This window comes from Conger conger, chromosome 9 (genome assembly GCF_963514075.1).
Source record: "Conger conger chromosome 9, fConCon1.1, whole genome shotgun sequence".
NCBI classification, from domain to species: domain Eukaryota; kingdom Metazoa; phylum Chordata; class Actinopteri; order Anguilliformes; family Congridae; genus Conger; species Conger conger.
Window position 1 is genome coordinate 9,099,891 of NC_083768.1, and position 12,500 is coordinate 9,112,390.

Here is a 12,500-nt window from a genome sequence, read left to right on the forward strand (position 1 = left end):
CGACAGTTTTGAAATCGCAGAGCCTGACTGGATGAGATGGGGTGGTTGGGTGCTTGAGGGGGAGAGGAGAGAGGAGAGAGGAGAGGAGAGGGAGGAGAGAGAAAGGAGAGGAGAGAGGAGAGGGAAGAGAGAGAGGAGAGGAGAGGGGAGAGAGAGGGGAGAGGGATGGCGATAGAGAGAGAGAGCGGAGAGAGAGGGGAGAGGGGGAAGAGAGAGGGGAGAGGGATGGCGATATAGAGAGAGAAGCAGAGAGAGAGAGGGGAGAGATAGGGGAGAGGGATGGCGATAGAGAGAGAGAAGCAGAGAGAGAGAGGGGAGAGATAGGGGAGAGGGATGGCGATAGAGAGAGAGAAGCAGAGAGAGAGCAGAGAGAGAGGGAGAGAGAGGGAGGTGGGCTGGGCAGTGCCATCTGTGTTTCTGGGCGAGGCGAGCAGGTCTGTGGTCCAGGTCGTTCAGCAGCAGCTGCTGAAGGGTCATATCCTCCAGTCCTGCAGTGTGTTTCACCTGTGCATGCACGCGCACACACACACACACACAGACACACACACACACACACACACACACACAAACACACACGCACACACACGCAAACACACACACACACAACCTGCTATGAGAGTTCAGCGTATTACACACACACGCACACACACACACACACACACACACACACACACAAACACACACAAACACACACAAACACACACACACACAACCTGCTATGAGAGTTCAGCGTATTACACACACACACACACTCTCAGCCTTCTCCTCTCGTTTCTGTGTCCGTGGTGTTGTGTGTGTACACAGGGGGATTTGTGTAGCGATGTGTTAGTGGCTGAGGCCTGTAGTGTTTAATGTGCCAGTTGGAGATTATCCCTCTTTACTCTTCACCTGCTCACGGTGATGATCCCCTGAGGACTGAGAATGGGGGCGGGCGCTTGGTCCATGGAGACCCCTCACCAGCCAATCACATCTCTCCAGGAAGTAGCCCTCAACTCTGCTGTGACATAGAGCACTGCATTGTAATGTATAAAGAAGAAAATACTGGATTTTGGGTTTGGGTTGGAGCGGAGGTGGATGTTGTGGTGCGAGATGCTCCTTGGGCGACCTTTCCTGCTGGGTGCTCTCTCTCTCTCTGGGTGGGGGCGTGAGGCTGATGGAGAGTGACAGATGTTGGTCCTCCACCGACGCCTGCCAGCTGACCGTCTGAACCTCTGATTGAACCTGAGGCTGAATCTCCTGAGCTCCAGCAGGAACAGGCCCCCGTAGTCCCATTTTAGCGAACGCACCTCCCGGCCACTAGGGGGCGGGACATTTTCATCGTCCTCTCTGCGCGACGACAGGCTGCTTCGTCCTTCGGAAAACCCGGAGTACTCATCGCTTGTTTTGCCACAGTAGAGTTGCTTAAGGGCGTCGCAGGGCATTTTCTCTGGATCTACCTCGTACAGAACAGGACAGGTGTGCGTGAATAAGCATCCTGCTGCTATCCGTTTCCGGTCCAGTAATCAGGCGTTAGCAGGCTGACGGCCTGAGATGTTGCCTGACAGATGTCACATTAAAGGTACAATAGGTAAGATTTTTGTGTAAAAACATTGTTACAAGGCCATTGTAAATCCCTTTCCATCATTGAAAAAGGCTCACTGACATGTTGACTCACCCTCTGCCTGTGTTCATAGTGCTTAAATTCAGGTTTCAAAATATGCAGTTGACGGGCCGGCACTCTGTACCAAAGCACCTTATAGCTGTACAATAATTCAAGCTCACTGGTTGAAAATTGCCTCTAATTGCTACAGGTAATGGCGTTTCAACGTCAGTGCGTTAACAGAGAAGGGGGAGGGATAAACAGTGCTGTGGTTTGAGGGTGTTTGTTGCTGCTATTCCTCTCTTGACCATTAGAAGTCCAAAATTGCCTATTGTACCTTTAAGCTATTCCGGGCAACGAGACATAGAATTAGAGGAAGTTAGGCGCTATCTTAGAAAATCGTAGATTGCGGATCGTTTAGCCCTGCGCCTCTGGATTTGTGTCTCTCCTGTGCCCTTCACTCAGGGGGACAGGGGACGGCCGTGATGGAATCGCTGAGTCATTGTGGGAAATGAAGTGAACTTGACAGTCTTGCACGCTTGACGGTAGCAATTAAAAAAGAGAGGAAGACGTTTAGGAAGAGAAACGTGTCAGGTTCCCGGTCGGCGCACAATCTTATCTTGCTGGCTGCGCCTACTGTACATCTGCACTTTCCTTTGGCCGACGAGGCATCGGTGTGTGCTGCCGGATCGAGGTTTGTAGGCTGTCGTATCGCCACGTCAATCTGAAAGTAGTTCACAGAAAGACAATTGTAACTTGCGCTTATGTTGCCCCCTCGAAAAAAAAAGATAGGCTATTCATTAAAAGGAACTTTGTATCCCTCTTAGCATGAAGTTGTGTTTACTTGGCTTATGTGTGCTAGATGTGGATCGATATTGAGGTTTACTCCAGGTTTTTCCCCAGTATTACCGGACTTCGGTGAGATTTCGTCTGCCCTTATTCGCTGGGAATGGCAGGGGCGTCGCTGAAAATGGGTAATTGAGTTGAGCCTTGAATACAGGCCTATAGGGGCTTCAGAGCAGATGTCTTTGTTTTGAGCAGTCGTTCTGCGTTGGAGCAGTTGCAGTGCATTGCGGGGGTTTTTTTATAGGGGATTCGTGCAGTCTGCTGTTGGTCTCGGGGGCATCGTGTTCACCCAGCTTTCTGACAGCCCTGTTCAGCATTCAGCCAATGAGAGCATCTGATAGTGGAGCCACCTTTAGCCTCTGCGCTGAAACAGGAAATCTCAGTCGCGGGAACTCAGAGGTGAGATAAAGGGGTCAAGTCTTCCTTCCTGAGTATGATTCCAGATCATTGTTATTTTGTGTTTCGTATGGTTCAGATGGCTCATTGAGAAAGGCTGGGTAAAGAGAAGCATTAGTTAGTAGAGAAGCAAGTCATTTTGCGACGCTTGTAGCGTACTTGCTAAGGTACATGACTGGTGCATGGTTAGTGGTTCGATCCCCGGCGTAGCCACGATAAGATCCACACAGCCATTGGGCCCTTGAGCAAGGCCCCTCCATCCCCGCATTGCTCCATTATCCTAACCCGCTTATCCTGAACAGGGTCGCAGGGGGGCTGGAGCCTATCCCAGCATACATTGGGCGAAAGGCAGGAATACACCCTGGACAGGTCGCCAGTCCATCGCAGGGCGCACACACACCATTCACTCACACACTCATGCCTATGGGCAATTTAGACTCTCCAATCAGCCTAACCTGCATGTCTTTGGACTGTGGGAGGAAACCGGAGTACCCGGAGGAAACCCACGCAAGCACGGGGAGAACATGCAAACTCCACACAGAGAGGCCCCGGCCGACTGGGATTCGAACCCAGGAACAGCGGAACCAGTTAGACATTTTTTGAAACAGTGAAATATGACTTGGTGTATTGACGACAAGAAAGATTATGGGCTGGCTAATTTAAATTATTATGTGCTAAAATGATTTTCTGAGCTGGGTCATGGTCGAACGCATCAGTCACGTGTCGATTTTTAAATATGCACTATTGCACCTAGCAGCCATCTCCAGAACTATACACCGTTTAGCTGTAGGATTCAGTATATAGTTTTGAGCCTGCATTTATTCCATTAAATATTCCATTAAATAGGAGCTCCATAAGAGGCTCTTCCTCTCATGCTAATTTTACATATACTTGGAATTTTTTAAATAGCCAGCATCTTGAGAAAAAAGTGTTCTTGGAGGAGAGTAAGGAATGAGTAGCTCACTGAGATATTCTGGAGACAAGCCTGTTAAAGCTTTATAAGTTAACAGCAGGGTCTTGTGATCAATTCTGAATTCTGAATGAATAGGCAGCCAATGAAGGGTTTTGAGCACCGGACTGATATTCTCACATTTCTTAGCTCTCGTAAGAACCCTAGTCGCTGCATTCTGCACAAGTTGTAGGCATTTCAGCGCTGAGTTAGTGCAACCTGACAGTAAAACATTACAGTAATCCAACCGTGAGGTAACCAGTGCATGCATCTGTTCAGCGTCCTGGAGGGACAACATCTTCCTTAATTTGGAAATGTTCCTCAGGTGGAAGAAGGCCAATCTGATATTAGGCCGTGGTAAGGATATTCAGAAGACTATTCTGAGTCCATCAATTGTGACATCGGCATTAGAATGTTTGGTTGAGAAAATGAACGTTCTAATCGGGCGTTTGTGACCACAGCATTAGAATGTTCCCCTGAGAAGATGAACGTTCTAATCGCGCGTTTGTGACCTCAGTATTAGAGTGTTCCGCTGAGATGATGACCGTTCTAATTGCGCTTTTGTGACCTCAGCATGAGAATGTTCCGCTGAGAAGATGAACGTTCTAATCGCGCGTTTGTGACCTCAGCATGAGAATGTTCCCCTGAGAAGATGACCGTTCTAATCGCGCGTTTGTGACCTCAGCATTAGAATGTTCCGCTGAGATGATGACCGTTCTAATCGCGCGCTTGTGACCTCAGCATTAGAGTGTTCAGCTGAGAAGATGACCGTTCTAATCGCGCGTTTGTGACCTCAGCATGAGAATATTCCGCTGAGATGATGAACGTTCTAATCTCGCGTTTGTGACCTCAGCATGAGAATGTTCCCCTGAGAAAATGACCGTTCTAATCGCGCGTTTGTGACCTCAGCATTAGAATGTTCCGCTGAGATGATGACCGTTCTAATCGCGCGCTTGTGACCTCAGCATGAGAATGTTCCGCTGAGATGATGAACGTTCTAATCGCGCGTTTGTGACCTCAGCATTAGAGTGTTCAGCTGAGAAGATGACCGTTCTAATCGCGCGTTTGTGACCTCAGCATGAGAATGTTCCGCTGAGATGATGAACGTTCTAATCTCGCGTTTGTGACCTCACACCTTAATGTTAGGAGGGTGTCGCTGGGCCTATGTTCCCACGTTTCTGGTTATGTCCCGGACAAGCTTTCCCGGCCGCACGGCGAGACGCCGGCCATCGGACAGAGGGCCTTGTGGGATGCTGTAATGCGTTTGGTCAGCCGGGTATCAATGAATTCTCTTCACACGGGAAGCGTGGGGCAGGGGGGGGGGGCGGTTAGATACTGTGCAGGCAGTCCGACGATGTGGGGAATGCCTCATACAATTCTGCCCGAGTTTCACAACGCTGACATCAGTCTTCCTGGCCTCTTCTGATCCCCAGTCTAGATGGTTGTGCCCCTTTTTATGAAATGAGGTGGATTAAAGTCATTGTCTGGCTCTCAAAGGAGTCCCGGTCTACCTATGCCGAAGGAGTTTGAGTCGGGTCCCAGTCTACCTACGCCAAAGGTTAATAGCATTCAGCAGGCAAGAACAGTAGCCGAGTAGGCTAACCGTATAAGATCTAAGAGGGGAGAAATGAGTGATCTCAGTGCACTTTAAAAGCTGCTTTTTTTGGCAGGGGCAGCCTATAGCCTATTTGCGCTTGAATGGGACTTGGAAGGTTGGTGTAGCCACAATAAGATCCGCACAGCTGTTGAGCATTTCTCCAGGGGATTGTCCCCTGCTTAGTCTCATCAAGATACTCAAGCTACTCAAATCGTATGCCAGCAAAATAATCCGTCTAATGTAAGAAGGACTGAATTCAAATTGAGCCGGGGAGGGATGGTTACAAGCCAAGTCAAGGTGCTCAAACTGGGTGCCCCTCCTTCCTAATTTCCTCATGAATCATTCACCGGGCGTGTGCGACGTCTCACAGAGCCGGCACCTCATCTCTGTGAGACGGGCGTGGTCGCGCGGAACACGGAATCCGAGCTGTTGCTACGGGGACGCAGGTGTCTCAGCAGACTCCGCTGGGAGTGACAAGGCTCCCCCCCCCGCCCCCGTCTACCCCCCGCCCCGTCTGCCCCGTCCCGGTTTACAGCGCAGGCTAGAAAAGCCCCCAGGAGTCCGCCTGTGTCTTTGTCTCTTCCTCTCTCTCTCTCTCTCTATCTCTCTCTCTCCCCCCTCTACCTCTCTCTCACTTTCACTCTCTGATACTCTCACACAATCTTTTTTTAAACACAGTTTGGTGTGTGACATTTTGCGGTTGGGGGTAGGTGTGGTGTTGGTGTGTATGTGTGTGGGGGGGGACTTTTTCTCACGCTTTTTTTTCCCCCTCTCTTTCCCTCGCTCTCCCTATCTCTCTCCCCCTCTTTCTCTCTCCCTCTCTTTTCTCTCCCCTCTCCCCTCTCCCCCTCTCTCTCTCTTTCTCTCTCTCTCTCTCCCTCCCCTCTACCCATCTCCCCCTCTCTCCCTCTCTTTTCTCTCCCCTCTCCCCTCTCCCCCTCTCTCCCTCTCTCTTCTCTTCCCCTCTCTCTCCCTCTCTCCCTCTCTCCCTCCCCTCTCCCCCTCTCTCTCTCTCTCCCTCTCTCCCTCCCCTCTCTCCCCCTCTCTCTCCCTCTCTCCTCTCCCCCCCTCTCTCTCACACATGCCTCATTGTTGTACTCCGGAGCATGCTCAGATGGTCCTGGGATATCACCTCATTTCACAGGTGTAGGCGCTGACTGAAAGGGTCCTATTCACCGGTCTGCTCCGTCCTCCCTCAGCTCAGAGAGGTTAACCCCTTTCACACGCTCACACCGCTTTAAAGCCTTAAAGCTCCGTTAGGGGTGAAGAATTCGACGAATGCCTGCGTTAAGAGTCTGACTTTCCCAAAGTCCCACCGCCATTTTCCGCTTCGGATCTCTCCCTGCTTCTGTGCCGTGCCACTTTGCCGTGTGCTTTTTCTGTTTTTAACATACTCACCGATCACTTTATTATTAAACCTCCTTATTCATGCGATTATCTAATCAGCTAATTGTGTGGCGGCACTGCAATGCATACAATCATGTAGATACGGGTCAGGAGCTTCAGTTAATGTTCACATCAAGCATCAGGATGGGGGAAAAAATGAGATCTTTGACCGTGGAATGATTGTTGGTGGCAGGCAGGGTGGTTTGAGTATCTCGGATACTGCTGATCTCCTGGGATTTTCACGCACACTGGTCTCTAGAGTTTGCAAAGAATGGTGCAAAAAAAAAAACTAGAAAAAGCATCTAGTGAGCAGCAGTTCCTTGGAAATGGGAGCTGTACTCCCAGCTGGATTCACACAAGAAGATGATGATGATTTGGCATGTGCATGATTTGGAGCTGGTCTTTGTGCCGGAGTAATGACAAACTGCAGATGGGTACCAGGCCGTGACCACACTGTGCTGAGAATCGGTCAAACAGGGGGCGAACCTGGGCTCATGGTCCCGGGTCAACCCCGGGTTTTGTGTGTGAAAGGAGTATTCATATTTTGTTCCCTGTCCATTTAAGTCAAGTCAACTTTATTTATAATTGCACATTTTAAGAATTGCACATTGACCCAAAGTGCTGTACAATAAATAAGAACAAATACATTTTGCCCATTATTTGTTCAGCCTCTTGTTTAAATAATGAGTAAAAAATAAGTTGCATGGCTATGATAGAAAATAATGTACTCCAATATGGTGGGTGGAGCCTCGCATGGCAGCCAATCACCATTGGCGTGTGAGAGTGTGTGTATGAATGGGTGAATAAAAGGCATCACTTTGGATAAAGGTGCTTTATGAATGCCAACCATTTGCCATTTACCAATATACAGTCAGCATCAGTAGGAGAGACTGTTGAATCTTTGGGACAGACAGTTTTGTCTTTTGACATAGTTTAGTCTTTAGTTTGTCATTTGCACACTGAGGGAGAATCTGTGTTTTCAGGCTGCAGATAGCTGAGGATTCTGGGACGTGGTTCAGTGTTTGTTTCAGCTCCACTGCCAGTGTGGGAGGGTCTTCGTGTTTTAACGTCGTCCAACTGGAACGTCTGTTTTCCAGCTGATGTTTCTCTCCCGAATGTTAAAATGGAACTACGTTCTACGTCTGCTTTCAGAAAATTAGGATTAAATGGGCGATTTACATTCCACAGACTGTTCAAGTTAAGCGTTTGAATTTCTGCTGAATTTTGTGATTCATAGCTTTGACATAAGCTCTGGAAAGGTTTAGCCACAAACACAGGATGTCTTCATTTAATTCCTTAAAACAGAACGGCACTCTGTTGGTCCCAAGACCCCAATACATCCGTGTGCATTTCAGTAGTATTTTTCTTTGCGTGACTGTAATATTTTTAACAGGTTGCTACTGTGGCCGAAAAGTGTTCACAGTAACCCTGTGAGTTGAGGAGAGGGAGTGGGAATCTGAACGAGGTCTTTCTGTTTTCAGGTGAAATGGTCAGACTCCACTTCCACCAACGTCACTAAGACGCACCGCGAGCTGGAGGACTTTCTGTTAAAGGTGAGACTGAAACAGGCTTCAGAGGGCAGAGTCTGTCAGTGCTGACATGCTTCAGAGGGCAGAGTCAGTCAGTGCTGACATGCTTCAGAGGGCAGTCAGTCAGTGGGACATGCTTCAGAGGGCAGAGTCTGTCAGTGGGACTTGCTTCAGAGGGCAGAGTCAGTCAGTGGGACGTGCTTCAGAGGGCAGAGTCTGTCAGTGGGACTTGCTTCAGAGGGCAGAGTCAGTCAGTGGGACATGCTTCAGAGGGCAGAGTCAGTCAATGGGACGTGCTTCAGAGGGCAGAGTCAGTCAGTGGGACTTGCTTCAGAGGGCAGAGTCAGTCAGTGGGACTTGCTTCAGAGGGCAGTCAGTCAGTGGGACATGCTTCAGAGGGCAGAGTCAGTCAGTGGGACATGCTTCAGAGGGCAGTCAGTCAGTGCTGACATGCTTCAGAGGGCAGAGTCTGTCAGTGCTGACAGGCTTCAGAGGGCAGAGTCAGTCAGTGGGACGTGCTTCAGAGGGCAGAGTCAGTCAGTGGGACGTGCTTCAGAGGGCAGAGTCAGTCAGTGGGACATGCTCTAACCGCACTCCTGTCACGGTGAGAGAATGTGATGGTAATGTGTGTCGCTGCTTAATTACACTCCTGTCACAGTGAGAGAATGTGATGGTAATGTGTGTCGCTGCTTAATTACACTCCTGTCACAGTGAGAGAATGTGATGGTAATGTGTGTGACTGTTTAGTTGCACTCCTGTCACAGTGAGAGAATGTGATGGTAATGTGTGTGACTGTTTAGTTGCACTCCTGTCACAGTGAGAGCATGTGATGGTAATGTGTGTGACTGTTTAGTTGCACTCCTGTCACAGTGAGAGAATGTGATGGTAATTTGTGTGACTGTTCAATCGCACTCCTGTCGCAGTGAGAGAATGTGATGGTAATGTGTGTGTGAGTGCACTGATGTGAGACTGTGTGTGGGAGAGCACTGATGTGAGACTGTGTGTGGGAGATGGCTGTGGCCTGACGCGGCGCTGTTCTGTCCCCTGAGCCCAGCTCCCCCAGGAGAGGGCCTCTGAGGCCTTCGAGAGGGGCATCCGGACCCTGCTGCGCCAGGGAGACCCGCAGGAGGGCCGGGAGCTGGAGAGGACCCTGAGGTGAGGGCTTATCCCGGGGGGGACTGACACACGGTCAGGGTCAGGGTATGTGGGTCAGGGTATGAGGATCAGGGTCAGGGTATGTGGGTCAGGGTCAGGGTATGTGGGTCAGGGTCAGGGTATGTGGGTCAGGGTATGTGGGTCAGGGTATGTGGGTCAGGGTATGTGGGTCAGGGTCAGGGTATGTGGGTCAGGGTCAGGGTATGAGGGTCAGGGTATGTGGGTCAGGGTCAGGGTATGTGGGTCAGGGTCAGGGTATGTGGGTCAGGGTATGTGGGTCAGGGTCAGGGTATGTGGGTCAGGGTCAGGGTATGTGGGTCAGGGTATGTAGGTCAGGGTCAGGGTATGTGGGTCAGGGTCAGGGTATGTGGGTCAGGGTATGTAGGTCAGGGTCAGGGTATGTGGGTCAGGGTATGTAGGTCAGGGTCAGGGTATGTGGGTCAGGGTCTGGTTGAGGGTCAGGATCAGGGTATGAGGGTCAGGATCAGGGTCAGGGTCAGGGTATGAGGGTCAGGATCAGGGTCAGGGTCAGGGTATGTGGGTCAGGATCAGGGTCAGGATCAGGGTATGAGGGTCAGGATCAGGGTCAGGGTCAGGGTCAGGGTATGTGGGTCACGGCCCGGTTGAGGGTCAGGATCAGGGTATGTGGGTCACGGCCCGGTTGAGGGTCAGGATCAGGGTATGTGGGTCACGGCCCGGTTGAGGGTCAGGATCAGGGTATGTGGGTCACGGCCCGGTTGAGGGTCAGGATCAGGCTCCAGTTCCACGCGTGTTTAACGTGCGCTCGTCCTTTGTTCTTTGTGCTGTCGTTGAAAATGACCTTTTGATTTCCTTCGGCTTGTCACTACGCGTCTGCCCTAATGAAAGCGTGTTATAAAACGCGTTTTAACGCATTAAAACAGTGTTTTGCGTCTCACAGCACAGCTCTGTGAGGGAGAAAACTGGGGTGAAAGTGCTGATCCTGAAATATAAAGTAAAACGTATAAAGTAGACGCAAATGGTGCCCATTTATTTGACATTTGTGTTTTTGAACGGTTTTTCACCCCCGGTGGTTCTGGGGTGACCTCTGTCCCGGCAGCCTTGAGCCAGGACCAATGTGGCTCTCTAACCGTCACCCACAAGCCTGCCACTATGTCACACCCTGCAGCCACCAATCAGAGGAGAGCTACGTCTCCCATAACAACCGTTAGCCTGTGGGTGTCTGGCACACTGCCGGGTGGAGCTAGCGCGGCCAGTAACCCTGGTAACCTTGGGGGCACAGGGCCAAGCTCATCGTCGCTAGACTGCGAGTGACGTAGCGTAGCCTCGAACCCACGGCCGTGACCCAGTCTGCACTGGCGCTGGGAGCCTTGAACAACCGCCACACGCTTTCTGTGTCTGTCGCATTAGAGCTGCTGTATGAATAACAGAACAGCGTGGGCCTGTAGGAGCATCACACGCATAAAATGCATCCATTTGCGATTTGCTTAGCTCTGATTCTGCTGAGCTTTTTAAATTTTTAAATTCTCCTCCCCAGTTGGCTGCCAATTGTAATTGTAAGATGTCTGGAGTTGAATGTCTGAATGTCTTCCTCCCCCCCCTCCCTCTCCCTCATTCTCTCTCCCCCCCTCTCTCTCTCCCCCTCTCCCCCTCTCTCTCTCTATCTCTCTCTCTCTCTCTCTCCCCTCTCTCCCCCCCCCCTCTCTCTCTCTCTCTCTCTCTCCCCCTCTCTCTCCCTCTCTCTCCCCCTCTCTCCCTCTCTCTCCCCCTCTCTCCCCCTCCCTCTCTCTCTCTCTCCCCCTCCCTCTCTCTCTCTCTCTCTCTCTCTCTCTCTCTCTCTCTCTCTCTCCCCTCTCTCTCTCTCCCTCTCTCTCCCTCTCTCTCCCTCTCTCTCGTGACAGGGAGAAGTTCCTTTCGGCGCCTCTGGATTTTCGTCGGACTGGGAGAGTGTGCTCCTTCTTCCTCTCCGACCCCTTAAAGGACAACTGCAGCCACTGTGAGTTTGCCCTCTCTCCAACGGACAAACACAGACCGCCAAACACTGACAGACCCAGACTGCCAAGCCCAACAGCACAAACACACTGACTGACACAGACCGCCAAACCCAACCCCACAAAAACACTGACTGACACAGAAACCCAAACCCAACCCCACAAAAACACTGACTGACACAGAAACCCAAACCCAACCCCACAAAAACACTGACTGACACAGAAACCCAAACCCAACCCCACAAAAACACTGACAGACCCAGAAACCCAAACCCAACACCACAAAAACACTGACAGACACAGACCGCCAAACCCAACACCACAAAAACACTGACAGACACAGACAGCCAAACTCAACACCCCAGAAACACTGACAGACCCAGACCGCCAAACCCAACCCCACAAAAACACTGACTGACACAGAAACCCAAACCCAACCCCACAAAAACACTGACAGACACAGACAGCCAAACTCAACACCCCAGAAACACTGACAGACACACAGACAGGCGGTAAATGGCCAGACACTCTTGTGAAATTTGGATGAAAGCAGCTTGGCCGGCCAGAGGGGCACGTGGGCTGGGCCAAACGCCAAGCTCAATAGCTCAATAGCGCCACCCACAGGCTGGAGGTCCTGACTGCCATTACTGGGTCTTGGCGACACATGACATGAGTGCTGCCTGCTGTTCAGCTGGTGCAGTACCTAGCATACTCAAACACGGGGCACGTTTTTCCCAGGTCACAGCGCACAGTTCAAACCTTTAGCCCTGTCGGTACTGGCCTAGTTCCCACTCCCGCAACAGGTTACCAAGGCAACATCAAAGGCAGTCAGGCCACACCCACACTCGCATATGTCATCGAGCAGCGTTGTGTGTTCAGCCTATCCCAGGTGATCAACTGGTGTTGTGGGGAAAAGGGATCTGTACTAACGCAACTGAACCACGACTACAGTGTTGTACAATAGCTCTCCATTCTGAGGTGTCAGTTATGCAGTAAAATCATGAATCATCATTTTAGGGGGATATTTGACCCCCTATCCATGTCTTTTCTGAACATATTTACAGCAATATTATACTGTTGCAGCTAGTGTAGC

At 50.7% G+C, this 12,500-nt stretch overlaps 1 protein-coding gene across 3 annotated transcripts in view; it reads left to right on the forward strand.

Annotated features, from left to right (window-relative positions):
• The window catches only part of zcchc2 (zinc finger, CCHC domain containing 2), a 49,215-nt gene that overhangs the window by 13,845 nt on the left and 22,870 nt on the right, over positions 1-12,500 (forward strand). For all 3 annotated transcript variants that reach the window (XM_061254833.1, XM_061254831.1, XM_061254832.1), the window contains exons 4-6: positions 8,235-8,306; positions 9,337-9,437; positions 11,318-11,412. In XM_061254833.1, coding sequence (XP_061110817.1) covers positions 8,235-8,306; positions 9,337-9,437; positions 11,318-11,412 — 268 coding nt within the window. The remainder of the gene's footprint in view (positions 1-8,234; positions 8,307-9,336; positions 9,438-11,317; positions 11,413-12,500) is intronic.